The following is a 25,570-nucleotide window of genomic DNA, read 5'->3' as shown; positions in this document are numbered from 1 at the left end:
GTAATATATCAGCTGGAAATTGATCGTTGCGTATCATCAATACGATATGAGCCTCTCAGAAGCCAAACTGATTAACTCCACTTTCTGTTAATTTACTTGTAGCAATCTTTTACGAATATACATATTACGTGTGTTATACCAAGCATTTTGTCTGCAATGAAGGAAGCTGACGATTGTCGATTGACACAAAGCACTAAAGGTAAACGTTGAAACACTTCCGTGAGCCAGTGCATGAACACGATTGATACTCGATCCTTAAGAAACAAATGTGTATCGTTATTATACGAAAATTGCATAAATAGTAGAAAATCGATTCGGGTAAATTAAAAATATAGTGTTTGTCACGTCATCATTTTCTTCTATCCTTCGATTTACGCAGTTGTATTACCTTCTGGATAGCTCATATACCGAACGTGCTAATTGCTAGAGTGTACTTTTAGGGAAAGAAAGAAGACGAAGACACAGCTTGGTTTCTCCAGAGACGACTACAATTAGTAGTTTTACAATTAGTGTTTTTCCTTTGGTAGAGGAACGTGATCGCGGTGACAAAGCTGATTTGTCGCGTTCAACAGCATGAACGATTGTACGAGATGTAAGCTGCTTTGCCAGCCAGCCGAGTTTCGATAGAGCTACTCGTATTTCCGTAGAGAATCATTATCGACGTGGAGGAGTGCCAGTCGATACTCGATGGGGCGTTTCTCTTGCATATCTGGCCGGCTAATGGCGGAAATATGCGATCAAACGGGCCAACACAAACGAACTACGCGAACAAGATCCTAAGTTCTTGCCTAATTGCGAGTTCTCGGCGAACATTCTTGTCCGAACGGGTAATCCGTCTGTGTATGGTTGAGTTTCTCCACTTCGAGTACCTTTTGCCGAGTCGATCGAGCAACCCACTGCCGCGCTCGTTCAAACGGTCACGAAGCCCCAACTAAATGCGAAATATTTGGATTATGTATCTGGAGTGGAAACTACGATCCGTGACGCAAGATCATGGATGCAATATTTCTGCAAAGATTAACTGCGTGGATATAAAGGAATTATGAATGACCAAAACTTTCATGTGATACAACAGTAGATAAAGTTAGATTCTTTTTTTTTTTTTTTTATTTATTTGTTGAAATTACAATCAATTCTCGCGTTGAGAATTTTCAGTAATTTTTCTGGCGTGCCGCAGTGACATGGCTGTTTATTTACAATAAGTTAATACTTATTATAGATAGGTATAATTTATAAGTATTATAAGTAAGTGCATATGCTTAATTTGGATAATTAAATGAATCTGACGTTTAGGTCTAGCGGGTAGTGCCTCTTCAGCCTGCGAGTCTGGTCCGTCGTATCGAGTAGTCCAGTGATTAGGGGGTTTCGGTGTTTGTTGATTCTTTTGCTGTATCTGTTGCTAAAAGTTAGATTCTGACACAGAAATTTTGTCCATACTAAAAATCGTTACTATACAAAGTATGAATGTTATACATGTTCATTCCTGTAGTTATTTATTTATTTTTGTTTTCCATTCTCTCACTGGACTCCTCAATTGTTTGTAAATATAATAGTATGTAAAAAGTATTACATGGATCGAAAGAAGATTCGTTATTCTACCGACTAACTGTTCTAACGAGCCCAAGTTGGTCGATTTTTAAAGCACTCATTGATATATTTTCTTGATAGTATAAGAAAATGTGAAGTTCGAACGCCTGGGCGGCCGCCTGTCCTTCGTCACCTTCTGCTATGGGAAAGAGAAAGCCTCCAATACTTAAGGGTGTCATAAGGGTTTCGCTCAGGACGCCATGGGAGTATTTTTATTATTCAAAACATATAATGGAAAAATAATAATAAATTGATTATGTAAGACAATATTCTTCCCCAATGTACCGTTTATCTTATTAGTGGTCATGAGTGACCCAAAGTGGCGTCTTGGTAACAGCTGATAGCGACATATTGTAACAAGGCTTCGTTTGTTTCAACAAACCATTCGCATTCGTTATTTCGTCCAGAATATATTGTTGAAACGTATAGAAGATATTAGTGAACAATATTTGCTCATTCTATATATAATAGTAAGGTGGCGAAACAAGCGTGACATTTTTATGATTTCGACGAAACATTCGGCTGAAATGGTAGAGGTCTGCAAAAAGAATTATGTTTGTGATAAACCAATGGTAGTGGTAGATTACAACAGATGAAAATGTGCTGTAGATTTACGAGATCAAACGATAGCATATTCTACACCACATAGAAGAAGCTTCAAGTGGTATATAAAATTAGCTTTAAAGTTATTGTTAAATACATCAATTTCAAACGCGGTGATACTCTATAAACAAGCAACGAAAACAAAGATCAAGGTATCAGCGTTTAGAATGGCACTCGCAATGCACCTTGCACAGTGCCATTCACCAGAGCCGTCAAATATACTTATTCGACAAAGATTGCGACACGAAACGCGGAAGAAAGAAGGGAAAGCGCACCTGGCACGAAAATTTTGCAGAGAGTGCTATAAAAAAATGTTAAAGAGTTAGGATCAAAAATTGCTAAGAATCGGACCAAAAAAGTGACCACCTATCGTTCAGATTGTACGGATGAGCCACATTTATGTTTAAAGTGTTTTAACACAATGCACCGTTAGATGCAAGATTTGTTCTCATTTTTTTTATTGATGTTCTAATAAAAATGTTTAATTGCTCAATGGGGCACTTTTTATTTCAAGGTATTTTCCATTTATCATATTCAAAGTTCCCTAACTGTCAATTTTCATTCAATTTTTATATTTGTAACGCTTTTATATTTATATTCAAACGCTCCGGTTACCAATGACCAACGTGGCAGTCAGTGTTAAGCTGTCATCCGCATGGTGTGTGGGCTAGCGGTGCCGATGTTTTGCGATTGAGACGCCTGAAAACGCGAAGCTCTAAACGCTCGCAGCAATTGATTGCCTGGGTTCCGTTTGCTTCGGTTTTAGCAAGAGACAGCGAAGCCACTTGAGGCTGTCGAACGCTATGTCCTGTTCCTCGCTAGCGCACAGGTTAGCGCGCTTTGACCTTCTTCGCGGCTACGACGCCGAGGGTACTCGATTATCCTTTGTACAATTGGCAGTGTGGACGAACGTCGAAGTAAAAGCACGCGAATTCGAATTTACAGAAGGTGGTGCAAAACGTGACTGTGTTGAACTCGTTTCTAGTAATTTCTTACAACGAGATGTTTTCACTATTCCAGACACTGTTTTGAAGCGTAAACTTCGTGGCATGTAAAATGTGGAAAATATTCAGGTGTCTGCCTGTCTCATACTTGGAAAAATTGGACTCGTTATTAAGTAAAAGCATGTTAGTCTTTTGGATGTACTATCGAAATTTGTAATATTTCATAGAAATTTTATAAATTTGCAATGACGAATTTGCAAGTATTTTCAATAATTTCGGGATTTTTTTAGTGATCTTTTAACGTACAGGATGGATCAGATAAATGCAATCACCTAAGTATCTCCATCATTTATTGTCGTATAAAGAAACTTTGCAAGAGAAAATTGCACTATTTCAAGGAGCACGTGTAATATTGCAAATAAATCTTCTTTATGATTATTTTTCTATGAGATCTCGAGGTTTACCGATATTTTTTCATTGATAACCCTATGTTTATTTTTGGATATTTTCGAAGAGCGTGAAAAAGAGTTTAAAGATCTACTGGAACATTCGAATCATCGTTTCCACATATTTACGTCTGAATGCATTCAAATTGTACGCGATATCTCGATGAACGTGGCATTTCTCGGATTACGCAGCGCGCTGATTCTTCACGTTCGTATCCAAACATAAACATTAATTCCTATTGCAAGCGATAAGGCAGTAGATCATCTACAAAAAATATCATTAATCTGGAGGTTTCGTAAAAAAATAATCAAAAAAGCTATTTCTAGTATCACATGTACCACACGAAGCAGTGTAACCTTTTGTTGAAACTTTTTGTATGCGCCAACAAATAATGCAAATATTTAGATGATCTCACTCAGTCGACCCACCCTGTATATAGACAAAAATTACGCTGTATTTTCTTTTTTTTTTTTTTTTTTTTTGAACAAGTTTTGTACCGTAGCGCCAGTAATTCTAATGCTAATTAAAAACCATTTGAATAATTTCCAAGCTTCGAAATAAATCACCCGAGAGACGATGGATTTTTCTTCTATTTACCATAATAATTTTGTTTCGCTAAGTAATTAATTCTGCTTGACGATTCTAATCAGAATTTCTTGAATTAACGTTAGATTCACGGACAGTGAGATTTCCCGCGGAAATCTCGATTCATGGGTAAATCTGTATACAGTGCAAATTGAACTTCTTAATGCATACTATTGGTGGTGAATATCCTAATTCTAGCGTGCATAATTAATAGCATATATTAGAGGAAGAGGCGTGACAGAGCAAATTGAATTCTCTCAGTAGTGGGCAAAGTGGAGATTTGAGGTCGATCGTGACCGACACGGAATAGTTAACCATGTCTGGCATGTTCAATTATAACTCACGACTAGTGATCCGGCAGAAAGGACGAAAGCGTCCTGCCATGTTACTAACAGCGCATCTCTATGTCTCTCCCCCTGTCTCTGGTGTTTCGTCCAGGAATTTATAGGAATACTGTTCTTCCTTCAAATGAAACCTTTGAGAATTAACTCGTGTTTTACTGCAGAATTTAATTATTTATCGATTGCCATCGCAGCGTTACAAGTTCGTAAACAATTGAAAATACAATTTTAATATAGAATAACATTAATTTGAAAAATATTTGCTCCTAGAGAATATGTTCAATTTTCTCAAATCTCCTTTTTTAAACCTAGGATGTCTGGATGATCGTTTTATTTATAACTGATGTACAACCAGGAAGTATGTGATTCTAGGTGAAAATATAATAAATCGAAAACACAGAATAATTTTTTCATACGAAATTTTATTTTCGAGGAGATTATTTTTTCATATTTCTATTTCTTTTAACATTCAGTGAAGAATAGTAAAAAATGAAATACAATCTACCATTACACAGAATTCTAAAAGAAAAACGCAATCAAATTTCCATTTAAATAACGTACATTTTTTTGCCAACATCGTATCTTGCAAGAAACATTTGTTAAACGAAGACTGATAGAATCTGTAGCGGCGTCATTTGTTTACAACTATACGCTTTACGGTCCTATGTAAACGAAGATTAATTACATTAAATTGTTTCAAGTTTCCGTACAACTCGAGCGTCTTATAAAGAGATTAATTACTCAAAATTATTTTCTAGCCTCTCTGTCTCTCTTTGTCTGTCACCTTATCGCAAAGAATTTAGTGATTATCGACGAACAAGAAGGCTCGAATTACATCGTTGATCGCTTAGTTAGTTCAACTGGATGTTATTTCCTCAGATGCCAAGATGGTCCTGATGGACTTCTTTCTCACTCGGTGAGTTTCGTGGATAAAAGCGAGCCAGTAATTTCGCTCGATCAAAGAATCTCCCTTGCTATTTATATCCATGTGTGTCATTCTGCAGTGTGCGTGTGCACATAATAGAACGAAAACGACACAAATTGTACTTACGTGAAGCACACAAATCCTGTGATAGACGAATGAAAAATGCGAAAAGAGAGGATCGTTTAAGCAGACAGATTATCTTCGCATTACGGGAGAATAAACTCATCGATGGTAAAATGGACGAGAAGAGAATTAACACTTGGACTACCACACCAGCCAAATTGACTGGTTTTACAATTTTATTTTAAAATTCCTACTTCATGATGCAATGACTTTCGCAACGATAACTAAAAGAATAATATAATGAATTTTATTTTGTTTTTTATGTATTCAAACTAAAAATAATTTTGTATCAAGGCTACTTAAAACGACTGGTACTTGTCAAAGTGTACAAGGGTCCTGTAATCTGTTTATCGAACCCGAATTAACCGGTTTCCTCGTTTTCTACAACTTGCCACACGTTTTTCAAATTTATACCGCGTATCATTCGATATGATGATATCAGCTATCAGGAAAATTCCCGATTGATCGCTAGATCGCTACATGCTAACACTAGAAATGCCACAGCAGTCAAAATGACTGGTTTTACAACTTTATTTTAAAATTTCTACTTCATGGTGTAATGACTTTCGCAACGATAACTAAAAGAACGATATAATAAATTTTATTTTGTTTTTTATGTATTCAAACTAAAAATAATTTTGTATCAAGGCTACTTAAAACGACTGGTACTTGTCAAAATGTAAAAAGGTTCTGCAATCTGTTTGTCGAGCCTCGATTAACCAGTTTCCTCGTTTTATACAACTTGCCACACGTTTTTCAAATTTTTACCACGTATCATTCGATATGATGATATCAATTATCAGGAAAATTTCCGCTCGATCGCTAGATCGCTAGATGCTAACACTAGAAATTCTCCAGCAGTCAAAATGACTGGTTCTACAATTTTATTTTAAAATTCCTACTTCATGTTATATTTTTTCCGCAATGATGTAATGAATATAATGAATTTTATTTTGTCTTTTATATATTCAAACTGAAAATAATTTTATATTGAGTCTACTTATACCAGTACCAGTCAAAATGACGCACTTGTCAGTGTAAAAGGGTCCTGCAATCTGTTTATCGAATCCCAATTAACCAGTTTCCTCGTTTTCTACAACTTGCCACACGTTTTTCAAATTTATACCACGTATCATTCGATATGATGATATCGGCTATCAGGAAAATTCCCAATCGATCGCTAGAAATACCACAGCAGTCAAAACGACTGGTTCTACAATTTTATAAATGTGTCAACCCTTATTTAGGTCGATCGTGGTCTCAGATGGATTAATAATACCAAACATGCACCACATAACATGGAATTGCTTCTGTAAGAAAGTAATAAATCAATAAATATAAAAATATTCTATTATTATGCATTTTTTAAAGACCAGTCAGTTTGACCAATTTTGGTAGAAATAGCTTCGTGTTAACAATCGGTAGTTGTAGTGTTAATTAATGAAAACGGGTAAGAGAGGAGAAAGAAAAGAAGATGTGGATATGAAGGAATCTCTTGCGTAATATTTGCTCAGGGCGCTGGCGACGTAATCGTGAAAGGGAAATAAATATAGAAGTGTAAGCTAGCTCGATATAAAGGATCGTTATCCTGGTACCGGATAACGATGTATACTCGCCTTTCACGGCTTCCCCCGTGGTTGATGCGCCACTCGACAATCCATCAGTCAAGGAACATTATCAGCTATCGCTTCGACTACGATAACAACCCTTATTCTCATAGTTTTATCATTGCGTCCGAGACTGTCATCGTAAGTCCCCCTAATAACCGATTATTATTAACGTTATGTCTTGACAAACATTGAAAACTATTCTCTGTTAGAACCTTTGTCAATGGATATCAATGATACATTATGTTTATGTTATTGGAGTTTGGGAGTAAACGTGACCAGTCCATTTTGTTGATTTCTTAGTTTTGATCTAAATTGGTGTCAATGATATTTGATTAAAAGTAAACCGTTTATTAAGTTCAAAGATATGGTAGGTTGTAAATGATAATAGATCAGGATTTTGAGAATTTTAATTTAGAACTTCCATAGTTAATACAATAACATTATCTATAGTTTCACAAGTAATTAAGTCGTAACTTTAATTTCGTAGTAGACATAGATATATTTAACAATATTTACAATCTCAATATAATTATATTACGATTTCTAATATTTTTATAATCATTATAACAACCTGAATATTATAAAAATATGATGATTCTTCTGATTCTTTTCATACGGATAAATTAGCTAATTTACTTGCTTTAAAGTTTTCCACGTGTTGATTATGTTAATTTCATAGTTGTTGCAGATTATATTACTCGAGTATTCACGGCTGAATATTTCACGCAGCACGGTGGTTAAATTCCAGACGACAGTCAAGAGTTTAAAGTTACGTTGCCACTGAGGCTCGGATATCAAATTCCCGAATAAAAAGATACAAGTAAAGAGTGACAAGTTGTTTAGCAAACATTGATGATTTAAAATCTAGCAACAAAATGGATAACATCGTGACATCGTTCTGTTGCGCGTTTACCGTGGAACAAGAGGCTAGTAGAAACATTCGCTTTGAAAGCGAAACGTCTACAGGATTTAGCGTAACCTTAGCAGCTAAAATCAGCGAAGTGAATTTTTAACGAAACTATTCGAAGACCACGAAGGAAGATTCGATGAGTCATAGTTTTCGTGTCTTATAGCGGAGTAGATAATTTTAAAATTCAATATGCTGTCAAAGCTGCCTTTTGATCGACGTGAGACTAATTGTGTTGTTGATTTTTTTTTTACAAAACATTGTGATTTAATAAGTGGATACAACAGAATATTTACTAATAATTCGTTCAAAATATTTTTAAACAATTTAGACGAAGGTTTAAACTTTTTTATTCGTATTACTTATTTTTAACCGTCTATGCTCTTCTACTGATAATGCGTAATGTGTTACCAGATTTTTGTCTTTCTTTTACCGATATAAAATCGAAAAGTGAAAAAACAGCTATTGTACAAACAAATTCACAGACATTTACAATCATTTTCTCTTCGGAGCATAACACTGGATCTCGAAAATTGCACATTCGTTCATTTTAGATTTCAAAATTCCCATTCATTGTTCTGGTATTGAACGAGTGTTTAAAGAATTTTCACAATATAAAGGATTACAAAATTTAGATCTTCGAGTAAACGGACAGTCACTCTTTTGAACTAAATTGAACTAACAATGAATTTCTTAAACAATGATGATTTATTTACATATAGCTACCATATAGCTATTACAGTAAAATCTATGAAATTTATTCCCAGACATGGTACAATATATCGCATATTATTCACTGACATGCGCTAAGCTATGCGCGTCTAGAACGAAGCAACATATAAAGCTGGCGGATAAGGTATAATCGTTACCTTTGACGGAAAATCTCGTGGCCATAAAAGGTAAAGTCACCGGTCTTGCTGTGACTTGATGCCGCATTTCATACAGTACAACCGCTTTTAATACAACGACAAATATGCAATCGATATAACTGTATATGTGAACTACACGCAAAGGGTTAGAACGTGTTAGTATGCATCGAGGAAACACGCGTCCCATAAAATCCGAAACTATTCCTGTAGCTATTACAGTGGGAATATGTCTGGGTCCACGGGAACAGGTGCGAGTTATTGCGAGTTTATACCGCACGATGTGCTTTACGTACATGTACTTGTGTTTTCGCACACACTGTTCACGTTTTCGCCCCCAAATCGACGCTATCACACTCGAACGTGCGTCGTTTGGCCCAACAGAGATCCAAATTCGTTTTATTTTTCCTATCGACAAGAGTGTTATCGTTAAAAAAAATATTGACTCTTGACGATTAGTTAAGCAAACTGTGTTATTTTATCGACAGAACTTACTATAATATTATAGTATAACTTATTCGAGTTTCCGTGTAAATACTTAAATTTCAGTGTATTTTGCATTTATTTACAAAATTATACGAAACATATGTTACTATCAATAGTCAAAGCAAAATAATTTGCCTCGCTTGCAAAAGTTTGAAATTGCAACGTGCAACGAATTTGGAGAGAAACTCCACTTAGAATTTTGTTTGATTAGAAAACTTTTTCCTCGAAATTCCACATATGAAGATAAAGGCAATTATTATTGCTATCTAACATTTCTAATTGATAACAATATATATATATATATTCTTAATCTTTTGCTTATATATACAGGGTGGTTGGTAACTGGTGGTACAAGCGGAAAGAGGGTGATTCTACGCGAAAAAAGAAGTCGAAAATATAGAATAACAATTTTTCGTTTGAGGCTTTGTTTTCGAGAAAATCGACTTTGAATTTTCGCTCGGTACGCCTGCACTTTATCGCGTCTCGTTATAACGGATCTCACTGTAGATCGTTCTCTCGATTAACGTTATTTTTTTAATTTTTTAATTTTTTTTTTTTTTAGTTTTTCCATCGAGACAACGATCTACAGTGAGATCCGTTATAACGCGTACCGAGCGAAAATTCAAAGTCGATTTTCTCGAAAACAAAGCCTCAAACGAAAAATTTTTATTCTACATTTTCGACTTCTTTTTTCGCCTAGAATCACCCCCTTTCCGCTTGTACCACCTTTTACCAACCACCCTGTATATTCTCAATATTCGGCTTACAATATAGAATATAGAATAAAATATAGTCGAAAATATAGAATAAAAATTAGATCCGTTATAACGTATAGAAGTGAGATCCGTCATAACGAGACGTGATAAAGTGCACGCGTACCGAGCGATAATTCAAAGTCGATTTTCTCGAAAACAAAGCCTCAAACGAAAAATTGTTATTCTACATTTTCGACTTCTTTTTTCGCCTAGAATCACCCCCTTTCCGCTTGTACCACCAGTTACCAACCACCCTGTATATTATATCTGTAGCGGCACATGTGTTAGAGGATAATTCAAATCATGTTTTTGTTTTGCCTCGGAGTATCAAGATCGTTGGGATACACGTAATGCAAAAATGAATAGACAACGTCGAACAAAGACGAATTTGAATTTTCCGACTCTCCTCGACCAGTATAAATAAACGGATGCGATCGTAAGGAAGAGAGTTATCTGTTAGTCCTGCGAATCAGTTATCAACCAAGTTATCTAACAGTTATCGATCAGTATGTACGAGTATCTATCGAGCATTTATCGAGTATTTATCAGCGATTTTATTTTCCGACTTATACACTGTACGAGCGTCTCAGCGAATATTGTCCGTATGCTAATTTATTGAATTATTTTTAAATATATTCGATGGTTTCAACAACGAGTAATCTCGTGCAATAAATCTCACGGTCAAACATTCTCTACACAAGTCCTCTATATATCCAAAGAGAAAATAACTAGACAAATATACGAAGAATCAAAAATAAAATAATCATTGCGTGATTATGTTCGAACGTGATTCAGAGACGTTTACGAGAGAATTGCAACGATTATTTGGTTACGCTATTATCCGCCTGCATTCTGATCGTTTTATTTCGCATGAATTCCGAGGTCGACGAAGCGGAAGCAAAATGCAGATTGCGAACGCATTATTTCGTGTATCGGTGGAAATTTAGTCGACGCGCGACTACTTTCAACGACTGTACGAAAAAATGTAAAAAAAAAAAAAATTGTAATGAAATTACGTCGTGCTCTCGGAATTAAAGCTTTCAAGCACGCAGCGTATTACTCGACCGTTTGCCACTTTGCTGAATTTTCGTGCTATTGCGATGACGTTGATTCATCCAATTATTTTCTCTGTTTCTTTTTTAAAAACGCGCACGTTTCATGAATATCGTCCATCCTCCGGGAGTATTTCATTCACGCAACTAAGAATAGTAAAGCTAAAGATTAAGTTGAAACTGACCAAGAATTAATGAGAACCGTTTGACGTTTTCAACAACGTTTCTTTATTTTTCTCTATCATCATTAGCCGTATCGTTCTTTTTACGGCGACTAATTTATTCTCATGTTCAAATGACACCGCGATAGCATCTTGATACTTGGCCGAATTGTCGAGAGAATATTTTACAGGTAACGTAATTTTAAAAGCTTCGGTAGAAAAATTGATATGGTAATATTATAAGTTGTGGATAAAGAGAAAATCTAATAGAGAAATCTTTATGCTCCTATACGTTACGCTATTGTATACTCGTAAGACTTTGAATGATTCACAATAGAATTCTTTAGGCAAATATTGACGTTAGGCACTGTTTCTTGTACTCATCAAAGAAAATGCACTTTCCCACTGCCAATGAATCCTTCACAATATTACACATATTTAGTTTGCTGTATGCGAAATGTTCCATAATTATATTTAATAAGTTATATTTGTTAAATTTTATCCTTGATTATTAATCATATTTGCTATAAATAACGTAAATTCTTATAAGAGAGTTATGTAGAAGTTACTTTGATGTTTTAAAGGAACTATACGAATGGTTACGGTTTTATTTGTAAAAATAACATTTTCGTATGAATTAACTCAAAATAATTCTCCTACATGGCAATAATTTAATTTTCCATTCAAATTGGTAAAGTCGGAAAGAAACGAAGACGAGTGGGCGATAAAACCATAACAAATATTAAAGAACCAGAGTAAATTTCAAATTCAACAAGAAGATTGATTCAACGGTATAATCAATAGAGAATTTCGACTCAACTTACACCATCTGGATGATATTTCGGCGCACCGCTGGGCGTTGTGTTTGATCCGCAGAATTCGGTGAGGACATCTTGTAGCTTTCGCGCAGAATCTGAAACAATGAAGTTAAAAGCAACTGTGACTTGCCGTACGCAATACCGGTGGCTTCCTGTTTACCGGAACAGAAAATACAATTTCCAGAGTAGCAATGCAATGGCCGAAGAGCGCATTGTGTTCTCTGCTTAGAATCTACAATGAAATTACGTTCGACCTCGTAGTTGCGAAAATTTTACAATTCTACACATTTAATAAAAAAAAAAGAAGAAATCGCCACCCTATTAAACAACAATAATAATTAATACCTAACGATAACAATAAAACAACTTTAGCTTATGAAATTTCAAAAGATACGTGTTTTCTCAGTCGCGAATTAACGAAACGATCGAATTTCCTGATCAAAACACACGTTGCTTGTAGCTTCAAAAATAGCTAAACTACTTGCTTGTTCGTATAACGTATACATAGCCAGTGGCAGTATACAAGTCCTAAATGATTCATCCGACACTGATCTCTAACGATAAATAAGAGATACTTTCCTTCTTTCCTTCATCTTGAAACTGATATCACTCTTTAGTTTCACACGATATCTTTTACAATATTTCTTCTACAAAACCTCAGTTTTTTGCCTGTTTCTCTGTTATTAACTGATAACGATTAACTGATTAACTGATGAACTCATTAACTGATAACGACAAGGACAAGGAGTATCCTGTAATACTCAGGTACAATTATGTCAGTGGATTTCGTACTACTGTAAATGATATAGGTATTTGTTTACGAATATATACAGCAAGTGCAATGCAATTTGTACCTTTTAACACATTGTTGACCGGCAATTTTACTTACAATTTATCTCATGTCATCGGCTATTATTTCGTAATTGCATGTGCAAAAAAAAGCAATATAAATAAACTTTAATAAATTTTATTTATTATTCAACTTTTAATATTTCTTTTTCCTATGATAAACAGTGTAACAATCACCTACGTGTAATGGTACGCAACAGCTTTTGCAAATATGTTTAGTTTCGCTGCGTTTTTTCTTTCGAAGAGCATACTCTGCACGCTCTAGTCGGATCTGTTTTTCTGCCAGTGACTATTTTTTCTAAGACGTGGTTTCTCAGTTGTCCGGAAAGCCTGAAGGATGCATCATTATGAGAAGCTGTTTTAGAAATTCGAGAAGCGTCAGGTGCAATGCTGCGTTCCTTGGAATCCACAGTTATCCATTCTCTAGCTATTTCCAGTAGAAAGTTGTTGTATCTTGTTTTATTTTTTGGCAGATAGGTCTCTGACCATAAATAAGAGATACTTTCCCTCTTTCCTTCATCTTGAAACTGATATCACTCTTTAATTTCACACGATATTTTTTACAATATTTCTTCTACAAAACCTCAGTTTTTTGCCTGTTTCTCTGTTATTAACTGATAACGATTAACTGATTAACTGATGAACTCATTAACTGATAACGACAAGGACAAGGAGTATCCTGTAATACTCAGGTACAACTATGTCAGTGGATTTCGTACTACTGTAAATGATATAGGTATTTGTTTATAAATATATACAGCAAGTGCAGCGTATTTGGAATATCAGTTTGTTTAAGAAGAATAAACAATTACAGCACAGGATACCAAGAAAAAAAAAGTGCGCAATATTATAAAGAAACTAATAAATTTTTATATTCCAAACTTTCAGTAACAATGGAAAACAAAAAGTATGTGAACATTTGGTGTAAAAATAGAGAAAGGTAATGATTTTGTTACGGTGCAGACAATTTGAACTAGCGGTATTGCAATTTACCTTTGTTATAAATATAAAAATGAAGAACAAGTAAATAATAAAATTATTTCCTCTTGGGATTTAATCGAGTAGAAAATTCACAGCATAGGAATAATTATCTTAGATAAATATCAATCTTATGTCTCAAAATTTGTTTGTAGTAGTTAGACGTGTAATTTTCCGCAGTCATAACATATTTAATACAATGCAGCCACATTTCACTCATGAAGCACTGCAACCGCGTTTCTCCTCTCTTGCCTTCGCTGTAATTCACGTTGTAAAAGAGATACATAGCATTCTCGGTAAGTTTATCTTACGTATTCTGAATTAGCAATATCACATAAAAATCTAAAATTCCGCGTCAGATTTTGTATCCTCGAAATATTCGCAAAATTGACATGAAACCATAGAATTAATATACAAACGAGTAGATTAAATGATCTTAGTATAAAGTTTTGACATATTCTAATCACCACCACAGCGAAATAATTGCTGAAAACCATTCGCAATTTGATATTCTTTTACCCTGCAAATAGAATCGAAAATTTCAAAATTACAGTCCTTTCACAAATACCAGTGGTTCACGGGTCATTCGCCCTTATTATTTGTGACGTTATAGATCAGATGACGTTACTAGTTTTTTAGATATTTTGGTATTCCAGATTACCAATAATTTCCAAAAACGCTGCACTCCCTCTATATGTTAGGTTTTTCGAAAAGTGTCTTTCTTTTACAACGATGCATTTTTATACAAACATGAACCTAATCTGTCAAACGTTGTGATCTTTACTTTGATAGAACAAAATGGATTCGATAAAATGATATAAAACGAAAAAAGTTGTGCATCAGTTATTTCCTTATAAAACGAAAGAAACTTTTCGGACGACCTAACATTATACGGAAACCTGTGGTGTTCTCTGCGACGATTCCACGATCATTATAATTAACAGCTAAAGGAAAAAACCTCACGACGAGAACTTTCCGCAAACGAATACAACGGTACCGTACCGTATACATTTGGCTGAGCTTCAGCGCCTTATACTACTTAACACTGAAACCCATTTGAAACGATTAACGCACGGTGTGCATCATATAATTGCTGATACAACCTAACCAATGATATTGTATGGATTTTACCACCTTACTACCGTAGTACGTAGCTGCTTAAATTCCAATAAATCCGCGTAGTAATTCTGACAGAACAGGTAGAGACTTTGCCAGTTCCACCAGAGGGAAAAATAATAGATCTGGCCAAAGCAAAGGAAAAAGATATGGAATTTAGGGTTACACCCAGCTCGAGAAACCAGAACCAAGTATTGGGTTGGCGATTAAGTGATTGCATATTTTGTCAATACCATCTAATGACAAAATCCGCAATCACTTAGCTGCCGATCCAATACACACTGGGAAATCGCAAGGCTGGGTCATTTGAATTTGGGCGGAAGAAATATATTGGAATTTAGGCGAACGCTTATCTGTATATTTATTTCAACAATTACAGTCAAGTGAACAAACAGTGGAAATAAATATCAATGAAGTTTCGTTAAATATAGTTTGTTTACAAGAAAATGTAAATACTAATTTCAATTATTTACCCAATTATTGATATAAGGATATACAGGGTGGTTGGTAACTGATAGTACAAGCGGAAAGGGGATGATTCTACGCGAAAAAAGAAGTCGAAAATATAGAATAAAAATTTTTCGTTTGAGGCTTTGTTTTCGAGAAAATCGACTTTGAATTATCGCTCGGTACGCGTGAACTTCACGTCTCGTTATAACGGATCTCACTGTAGATAGTTGTCTCGATGGAAAAATTAAAAATGAAAAAAAATTTTTTATTCTACATTTTCTTTGTTTTCTATTCTATATTATTGCATCGAGACAATGATCTACGTGAGATCCGAACACTACAACGCAATGCCCGGTGAAAATTCAAAGTCGATTTCTCGAAAACAAAGCCTCAAACGAAATTGTTATTCTATATTTTCGCTTCTTAAATCTTTCCTTTCCTTCAACCGCCTGTATATCACTAGTACCGGCTCGATTAAACTATGTTACATAATAATACCTACTTCCACTACCTATCCATTTATTGTTATTCCTGACTGTATACGTATACCAATTTCTTCGACTATGCTTCTTACCGCAAACCGGTCTTTATCGATAGGATGCTTGACCCAGCCAATGAACAAACTTCACCGGGACGAATGTCAACAGTTCGTGGTGGTTCTGGCGTTGGCAATTAAAACGATATCGACGCAATATTACTCGGTTCGTGGAGTAGAGGCTGAGCTTTCGAACGAATAGCCAGGCATAGAGAAAAAAGGGACGACAAGGGATAAAGGCGCGTTTTCGCTCGGTTTATTGGCCAGGTCTGGCCGCAAGGAAGAAGGAAAAAGCACGAGAGCTATAGAATAGAAAGACAATCGATCGGACATCTGGGATTCAGTTGTTTGCAGAGGAAACAACACCGATAAATTGACTAATAATAGCAGACCATTGGTCTAATCTACCAAACATCGATGTTATAATGCACTTAACGAGCAAGATATTTTTAGGTAGTCGGCATTTTCGAGGCGATTGACAAGAACTATGATGGATCGCGCACCAACGTTTCGCATGATTAACGGCCCCGTTCGGAAAGTCACGTATCCGCACCAAAATCGGGAAATTGGCTGTTGCTCTTCTCAAAAATGGCAAATCTGTGTTCAGGATATTGGATAGCAATCGGAATTTTTCTTTTTTAATTTTCCACTTGTTACACAAATCGTTAACTTTTTAGATACCGTTGAGATTGACTGATTGAAGAACGAGTGGATGAATTTGTAATAGAAAAGTATATTAAAATGAATAAAGCTACAAGTATAAGTAACGTAGTATCGCAGACAAAAGACCTAAGAGATATCGGCTGAACCATAAACAATGTCGCGAGAAAGTCGAAGTGCCGACAGGCCTATCAATGTGTCGTCGGTCCTTCAATCGAATAGTTTCGTGAAAAAGGACTACGTGACCTTGGTCAAGAGCAGATGCGGAACACGTGCGTGGTGGGCTTAAGAAAAGACAAAGGGGTGCTAAGGGAGAAAGACGAATTAACGGTGAGTGTCAGTGGAGAAACCAGGGAGTGTGAATCGACAAGTCAAGGAGTGTGAGTTGTGTTGTCGAGATAATGTTGCTAATGTTGTCGACAGAGTGTGGTACGCATGAGAGAGAGAGAGAGTGTGTTGGATCCGTGGCGACGAGAGTTGAAAATGAACCATTGAGTTGTCTAAATTATAGTACGTTATTGTGATTAGTTCCTGTTAGACAATCATCGTTTCCTGTTTAATCGACATGTGTACAATCCATTCATTGTAAATAAATCATAATAGTTTACGTTACTACGGTATAATGTATAAGTTTATGCTGATTCATATCCTTACAATACAATGGAATCGATAGGAAGCACGTTCATAGATTTATAGCAAAAGGACATTACCAAAAAAGTTAATCTTATAGCTTTAGCTAGAGAAGAAACATAAACAGAAATCTGTTTATTAGTTCTTTTGCTCCCAGACCTTGCAACCCAAAACATAATGTATATTCAAGGGCACAATAATATGGACCTCTGCTTATTTAGAATATTTCTGCGTAATAGCAGTCTTCAGGCCATGGATGTACATAAATAAAGATGTAGAGTTTTTCTTGAAGTAGTTACTTCAACAGATACAGTTATTTCTTTATGTAAAAATATTCTCCGTCTTTCTTGTATGATGTATTGCATCGATGACACTTTAAATTGGCAAAATAATAAGTAGAAATGGTTAACTATGGTCAGACAAACAAATACGTACTACTTAAGCGCAGTTTTCTCTAAAGTGAATAACGAAGGCAATGTGGTTTATGATGTCAATGAAATAACGTAATAGGTACTAGGTAATTTCGTTTGGCTTACACAAGAAAAATGCAGTTTCGAAATTTAAAAATTCTGAAGACAAACGTGTCGTGCAACGCGGCTGGAATAAATTCCGCTTCCTTCCAGCCGATGTCGCGTGAATTTCCATAATTCCATAAACAATGAACCCGACATTTCATGACTTTCAGTTGACATCCTCGAGATTCACTTTATTAGACGCGTTTATGCGTTGCAATCGTTTTTGCAATTTTACAATTTTACGTGTTAAGTTTAAAAACATTTTTATTTTATAAGATGTTAGATCGTTGCATAAGTTTCGCTGTTAATTTTTTACCAAAAATTTCATCAAAATCATTTAATCTTATCGGCAGGTTGAACGGAATTACTGAAAAGTATTATCAGATCAATTTAGAAATCCGAACCAGCATCGCACTGACTGCTCTTTCCTTGAACCTTGAACTTCACTTCTTCTTACATTTCAAAGCTGAATTATTGCAATATTTTCAATTGCCACATTGTTCATTTACCTCTTTTTACGAGGTTCGTAAAATGTCCATGTAATGTTCGAAATCTTCACTTGGGTTCTCGATTGCCATTCTTTCGCCACACCCTTAATCTTCCTAAGATTCACATCCATCTAAATGCAAACAACTCTTTTCATGCACGCAACACGAATGAGCAAAGAAAGTAACATTCGTTCGCTCGAAAGATAAAGAAACTGTATCAGTGCAAACTCATTGCACAAATGACACGATCTTTCCTTGACCAGCGTCGCTTCGGTAACAAAGTTTGCTAAACTCGCAACCAGCCGTCCGTTTCACTTTTTACTTACAAACTGCTAAATCCTGGAGCTGTTGAAATTCTGCCGGTGAGAGCTTATCCCAGTGAAAGGCCATCCTTACTTCTGGTCTTTGTCTCCCGCAGGACGAACGCCCAGTTGTCCAACGCTGAAAGTCGTCACCTGTAGATGGAAAGATATCGCTGGATTAGGGAAAGCTTTTCAATCCCATTGTACGCGAAGATATTGGCGCACAAAAGTCTCATATGCTATAAATTCACGTGATAAGGTCGACTGCTTTAATAAACAATTTCAAAGTTCCAAATTCCTTGAATATTTTCAACATCTTTGCAATAATTTTTTTAAGGTTTTCAACATCTTTGCGATAATTTCTTCAAAGTGTACTTTTCAAGCAAATGTTGCAAAGTAATATAATAATACGTAAAGCGTAACGTGCTATCTTTTTTGGCGGTCTGAAGACTAGCGACAAAGTACACTCGCGGCTACTTAACGTCCGCTTTACACGATAGACGAGACCTTTTTACCTTGCATCGACAACCATCGCTCAAGTTCGTTCTTTTCCTTCTGATGAATATTTCACATGTTTAAAATGAACGTTCAAACATTCATCCTAAACGTGCAACGCGCATTATTACACGAATAACTCGGTCGCGATTATTCGATAAATGCCAGGTAATTACCTCGTAAACACGCTCGTTCCAACGCTCGCTGTAATTTGTGCAATAAATGCTTCACCGATATGAGTTGTAATCGTTGCAATATGTGTAATTGTAATCGTGTATATGTAGCCGTAAACTTGTAAGAAATTCTATAAAAACGACATTTTTTATTTCTCTCTTATTTTTCTCTCTTCTTCGGAACTATTATTTGTAGAATTGTATTTTTCCTTGAATTTTCCAGGTTGGAAACTTCGGCTACGGAGCTTCGTAAATTTAAGGACCACCAGCCTATAAAGCATTTCACTTGAATATCCGTTTTACCTTTTTAGAAAACCTGTCGCGTCCCCTCCTCTCTCTCTCTCTCTCTCTATTCGCATCAAATGGAGTAAACTGCGGTCCTCTCGGCCCAATTTCTGACGACGCGAGACGTGCATTGAAAACAAGGAATCCAGATTTTTCAAGAATACGATTCCCTTCACTTTTCCACGTATGAGTTCCTCGAAACATACACTGATCAACTGCGTATATTAAAAAGTATAAAAATGCGATGTTACGAGTATTATTTTTTAAAATTTAGGGTGTCTATAGAAACTGCTCAGAAGCCACATTCACGTAACTTCGTAAGTTGAAACGCAGAAAGACTACAAACACAATTTTTTTAATATAGAATTTACTATTATTTGTGCAACTTTCTTGCAATATACGAATTTACAATAAATGAACTATAGAAACAACTTATTTTTTTTAGTATCGAACATTAATCGTGTACTTACGTAACGAAACTGAGAAATTGTCAACAAATTGAGTTAATCGGTTTTGGCTTCTCACAAGCTCACATACGTATGTTTTAAAGAATATTTGCAACATCACAATTTGTACGTTTTAACATATTATTGACCAGCAATTTTACTGACAATTTATCTCATGTCATCGGCTATTATTTCGTAATTGCATGTGCAAGAGAAACAATATAAATAAACTTTAATAAATTTTATTTATTATTCAACGTTTAATATTTCTTTTTCCTGTGATAAACAGTGTAACAATCACCAACGTGTAATGGTACGCAACAGCTTTTGCAAATATATCCAGTTTCGCTGCGTTTTTCTTTCGAAGAGCATACTCTGCACGCTCTAGTCGGATTTGTTTTTCTGCCAGTGACTATTTTTTCTAAGACGTGGTTTCTCAGTTGTCCGGAAAGCCTGAAGGATGCATAATTATGAGAAGCTGTTTTAGAAATTCGAGAAGCGTCAGGCGCAATGCTGCGTTCCTTGGAATCCACGGTTATCCATTCTCTAGCTACATCCAGTAGAAATTTTGTGTATCTCGTTTTATTTTTTGGCAGATAGATACAGTACGTTTTATATGCATCGAACAAGGTGCAGTTTATCAGAAAAAATGCTAATTTTTTCGACCACTTTAAAGTTTTTCGTAAAATACTGCTGTTCGCCAAAAACTGATCTGCACGATCTACCCCCTTCATGCGCTTATTGTATTGTAACATACACGTAGGTTTAATGATATTTTGCTGGTCTAATATCAGATTCGCTATCTTCCGATACAGTATCGTTTTCCAAGTCACCACAATTTGATTCACAATCACCCGGACAACCAGATAAAACATCAGCGTCTAATTCATTGAAAGTTTCTTCATTGGTACGTTCCGTCATCGTTGAAATTTTGTTTACAACAAAGGACGCAACTTGACGGGTCTTATAAGCGAGAGACACAGCTCGAGGTATGCTGACCAACAAATCCACAGTATCATCACCATCAGCGCACTGAGAAAACGACGCTGACGCGAGAAAAGCGCATCACGAGTTTACTCGTGGTCGGTCGACATTGTGTTAATATTAATATAAATTTATATAAATTATAATTTTATAATATTAATATAAATTTAATGGTGTTGATCAGTGTGACATGTGTATGTTCGGGATTTGGAGTGGCCGCCTGGTAATTGCCGCGACGCTTTATGTGAACCAGATGCGATCCTCGGGCAGGACGACCGTCAAGGGTCTACGCTATCCTAGTGCGGACTCATCATAAACAGTAGGCCTATTGTACAGTCAGAGTACTTTAGGACCCCACGGAGAAAACCCATAAAGCATGCAACTTCTTTATTTTATGCTACATCTCAGGAAGACCGGACACGCGGGTTTCCCCAAGCGTAAGGTCACCCGCGCGCGAACCTTCATGAAGCCCATCCTCAAACATGCGTCTTTACCCAATGATCAGTTAGGAACAGACTTGAGAAACACCCGCCACGAACCTTCCTCTACGACAGCAACATCACCAAGAGACACTCTTGCACCAGTATTCTAAGAGTCAATATATAACAGTATTCAGTCAGTGAACATTATATTTTACAGGATAGCCAGTGAACTTAAAGACAGTTGTATTCAGAGTATTGAGTGGGATAAATAAGGTGAACTAAACCTCGCTCTTTGCATTTATTATAATCCTCCACCTTGGGCGCTAGTAACGTACAAGGCTCGCGATACCAACCGATCAGTTGTGTCTGACTGGTCGTTAGTTAGTTGTGTGTCGCAACAATGTATGTCAATCATACATAAAAAAATCTCTACAATGTGTAACAGGAGTACGATTATATCAATTTCCAGAGTGTGTAAATATTTACAAACAGCGCAACACTCGACAAGGAAGGAAAGAAGAGTAACAAAGAGTTGCCAAAGAGACAGAAGCACCTGACAAAGTTTCCTCTGATCGTTTTCTGTATTCTGTATTTCGTTAGCTACGCAGGTCTATTTGAAATTTTTATAGAATTTCCAGGCAAATTGAATCTCTGCTTTCGATCCAGACATCAGAGGGAAAAAGAAAAAGATTTAAACCTGAGATACGGCTGGGTCGACAAGCGACAGGATTCAAGAGTGAAATTATCGGTTCACGAGCAAATAGTCCAAAAGTTGCCACTTTGTGGTGGAAAAGTTTACGGCTGAATTCCGCGGAATGGCTGCGCGAGAGTTTGTCTCTTATCGGCAACCTCTTCGCAACCGATCTCGCTCGATACAGCGCGGTGTGCCGCGGCGTTAAATAAAACACTGTCGACTATTTGAAAGAGCTAAAGAACGAGATAAGAGAATATTCGTGTGGACGTAGAACGTTCAAACGCCAGTGGCGAATTTCATCGATCTGCAAACTAGTTGAGAAAATTGAAAACTTCTCTTCCTGCTTTCTTTCCTTGCAATTTTCGTCGTTACTCACGCGTATGTTGTATTTCGCCAATTATTCTAACAATGCTATCACTCGAAAAGCGAAAATTTTGTTTCTTTCTGAATTTTTCTTAGCATTCTCGTTGCTGCTGACGTTTACGATGTGACAAACCTGTATCCATCGATATCCCTACATTGAATACGATGAATATTTTTGTTTTCGTTTTAAAAAGAACAAGATTGATTATTTTAATATTGTTAGTCATCGATTATCATTCGTTCAATAGTGATTCATAACTATGTTCAATATAAAATTTGTGATAAACAAAAGAGAATGGTTTCTTAAGCAGGTTTCCAGAGGACTGACCGATTAAATTAACATAAGATAATGGTTGTCACAAGTTTACCAGGATATCCGAGGGGCGATTGATGTTATCTAACGCAAGTACTTGGAATAAGAAATTTTCGAAATTACTCGAGTCTCCAGGGGAACAGAATTAAAAGGTGTCGACTGGAAAAAAAAAGAAAAAAGGAAGAGAAGCAAGAGAGAAAGATAAGATTACATGACTGATCTAGGTGAAAAGCTTCTCGTTGTGTTTGTGTAATTAAAAACGATCATTTTTCATTCGAATTTTATTCTTCTCTGTAGACGCTTCATTTTTTTTTTTTTTTTTTTTTTGGTGACTTTTGAGAAGCTTCTTTATTCGAGGATTTCCCCTTGAAAATATTTTCATCTTAGTTTATCGATTATAAAATATTCGATTTATGAAACAAGTAATCTCGTCAGTAATCAAATAGGAATTTTACAAAATCAGAAAGTTTCGTTGCTTTTGTGTAATCGTTATCGACTTATAAATTCTATTGTCTTTCTCTTTAGAAACCAAGGTAGATTTTATTGCATTGCGAGGCAAAAGGTCTCCGAAGTATGTTACAACAGACATTTCCTACTATACATTCCCAGGGATTGAATAATTCCGTAAGAACCACGAGGAAATATTACCCAAGAATATTCTCGATAAACACCATGGAATTTTAAATTAAAGCGAAAGAGATACTTTCTACTAAAAAGAGAATTAACATTAAAATTAAATCATTCCTTTTTTCCCGTTAATTTCACACGTTTCGATAAAGTGAAAAAGGCAATATCTATGCATATTTCGTTATTTTATATTTGAAGGGATACTTGAAGGGATATTTATCTTCTCATTGTATCGAATTCCACCATTACGTTGATTTAACGTTAAGAGACAAATTAAGGTGAGAAAACGAGGGTTATCTCTGCTATGAAAATATGAATTTGCATAAAGATTCACAACCTGAGACAATATTTTCCAGGAAATCTCAGGAATTTCAACGAAATATATGAAACTTATTAGGCTTGTCTAAAAAGTTTCTTTCGTCTCATAAGTTGATAATAGACAAACAACAATTTCTATTTTATATTATTTTATTGAATTAGGTATGATCCATTTCTTTCTATTTCTATTATCATGTGCGTGCATAATTCGATAAACTAATATAAAACAAAAAACATTGAGCGTCTATTATTTCCTTATAAAACGAAAGAAACATTTCTGACAACCCAATATTTCATATCAAATCAAGTTCTAATGTGATTGTCTCATATGATGCTTTTTGATATATTCCGTCGTTAAAACGTTAAATGTCGCGAATCAAGGAACATTGTGACATGTGGTTTATGGTTAAATAGTTAACCCAAATAAAAATCACAATTGAAGACATAAATTTGCATCAACATTCGTATTCCAGTCATTATAACTATCGAGACAATTAAAACGTTATTTATTCACGGTCAACGCCAACTTCCTATACGCACACAACACACATCTTCTTACATTCCCGCCCTCAATCTCGATATTCTCAATAACTCTTTATAATCCTGTGTAGGATACTTTTTCCAAGGCGGATAGGGCACATAAGGTATAAGGTAACCGGGGTTATTATATTGTTCGCAAAGCGTATTTTGTAATTTTGACAATACTCGCCAATCAGTATTTGTATTAGGTTGTCCGAAAAGTTTCTTTCGTTTCATAAGGTGATAATAGACGAACAACAACCTCCTTTTTATATTATTTATTGAATTTGATTTGTTCGCAAAGCGTATTTTGTAATTTTGACAATACTCGCAACAATACTTGCCAATCAGTATTCGTATTAGGTTGTCCGAAAAGTTCCTTTCGTTTCGTAAGGTGATAATAGACGAACAACAACTTCCTTTTTACATTATTTATTGAATTTGATTTGTTTGCAAAGCGTATTCTGTAATTTTGACAATACTCGCCAATCAGTATTCGTATTAGGTTGTCCGAAAAGTTTCTTTCGTTTCGTAAGGTGATAATAAACGAACAACAATTTCTGTTTTATATTATTTTATTGAATTAGATGTGATCCATTTCGTTCTATTTCTATTATCATGTGCGTGCACAAGTCGATAAACTAATATAAAACAAAAAACATTGAGCGTCTATTATTTCCTTATAAAACGAAAGAAACATTTCGGACAACCTAATATCATAATAAAACATATTACGGGCTTACGTGTAATCCATTTTATCATATTAATGTGTTCATTAAAAAATATAACGTGTTCGTTAAATAAAATTCGTCTGGAAAGATTTAATTTCGTTCGTAGAAGTATCAATTTCCATAAAGATCTACAGTGCGATATTACCATAGCTTATTGCTATATAGCTGGAGATATACAATGTGATATAACCATTGCTTGCGAGCAAATATTCATCGCTGTGTTTTCCAAGAACCGTAAAGCGACTTTACGTCATTGCATCGATAAGCTCGCTACTCGAACATCCTTACAGCTTAGGTAAGATAAATCTGGTTGGAACGGGTTGACAAATATCGATGGCTCGTCACGAAACCGATCGAGGGTAGCAAAATGCAACTGGCTAGGGTGCGATTCGAATCGAACGAATATTCTCTATTCGGATGGAGGAACTGCCGCTTCTCAGAGCTTATACATTCAGCGTGATGTCACC

At 35.6% G+C, this 25,570-nt stretch overlaps 1 protein-coding gene across 2 annotated transcripts in view; it reads right to left on the bottom strand.

Annotated features, from left to right (window-relative positions):
- Positions 1-25,570, bottom strand: part of LOC117235816 (diacylglycerol kinase 1) — a 151,330-nt gene that overhangs the window by 54,920 nt on the left and 70,840 nt on the right. For both annotated transcript variants that reach the window (XM_033498179.1, XM_033498178.1), the window contains exons 2-3: positions 18,758-18,886; positions 12,217-12,305 (exon numbers count right to left, since the gene is read on the bottom strand). In XM_033498179.1, coding sequence (XP_033354070.1) covers positions 12,217-12,305; positions 18,758-18,821 — 153 coding nt within the window. In that variant the 5' untranslated portion in view covers positions 18,822-18,886. The remainder of the gene's footprint in view (positions 1-12,216; positions 12,306-18,757; positions 18,887-25,570) is intronic.

The sequence above is a fragment of the Bombus vosnesenskii genome, unplaced genomic scaffold (assembly GCF_011952255.1).
Source record: "Bombus vosnesenskii isolate JDL3184/JDL3185 unplaced genomic scaffold, Bvos_JDL3184-5_v1.1 scf7180000013320, whole genome shotgun sequence".
NCBI lineage: Eukaryota > Metazoa > Arthropoda > Insecta > Hymenoptera > Apidae > Bombus > Bombus vosnesenskii.
The sequence above is the reverse complement of the archived record's forward strand: the minus strand, read 5'-3'. Positions and strand labels throughout refer to the sequence as shown.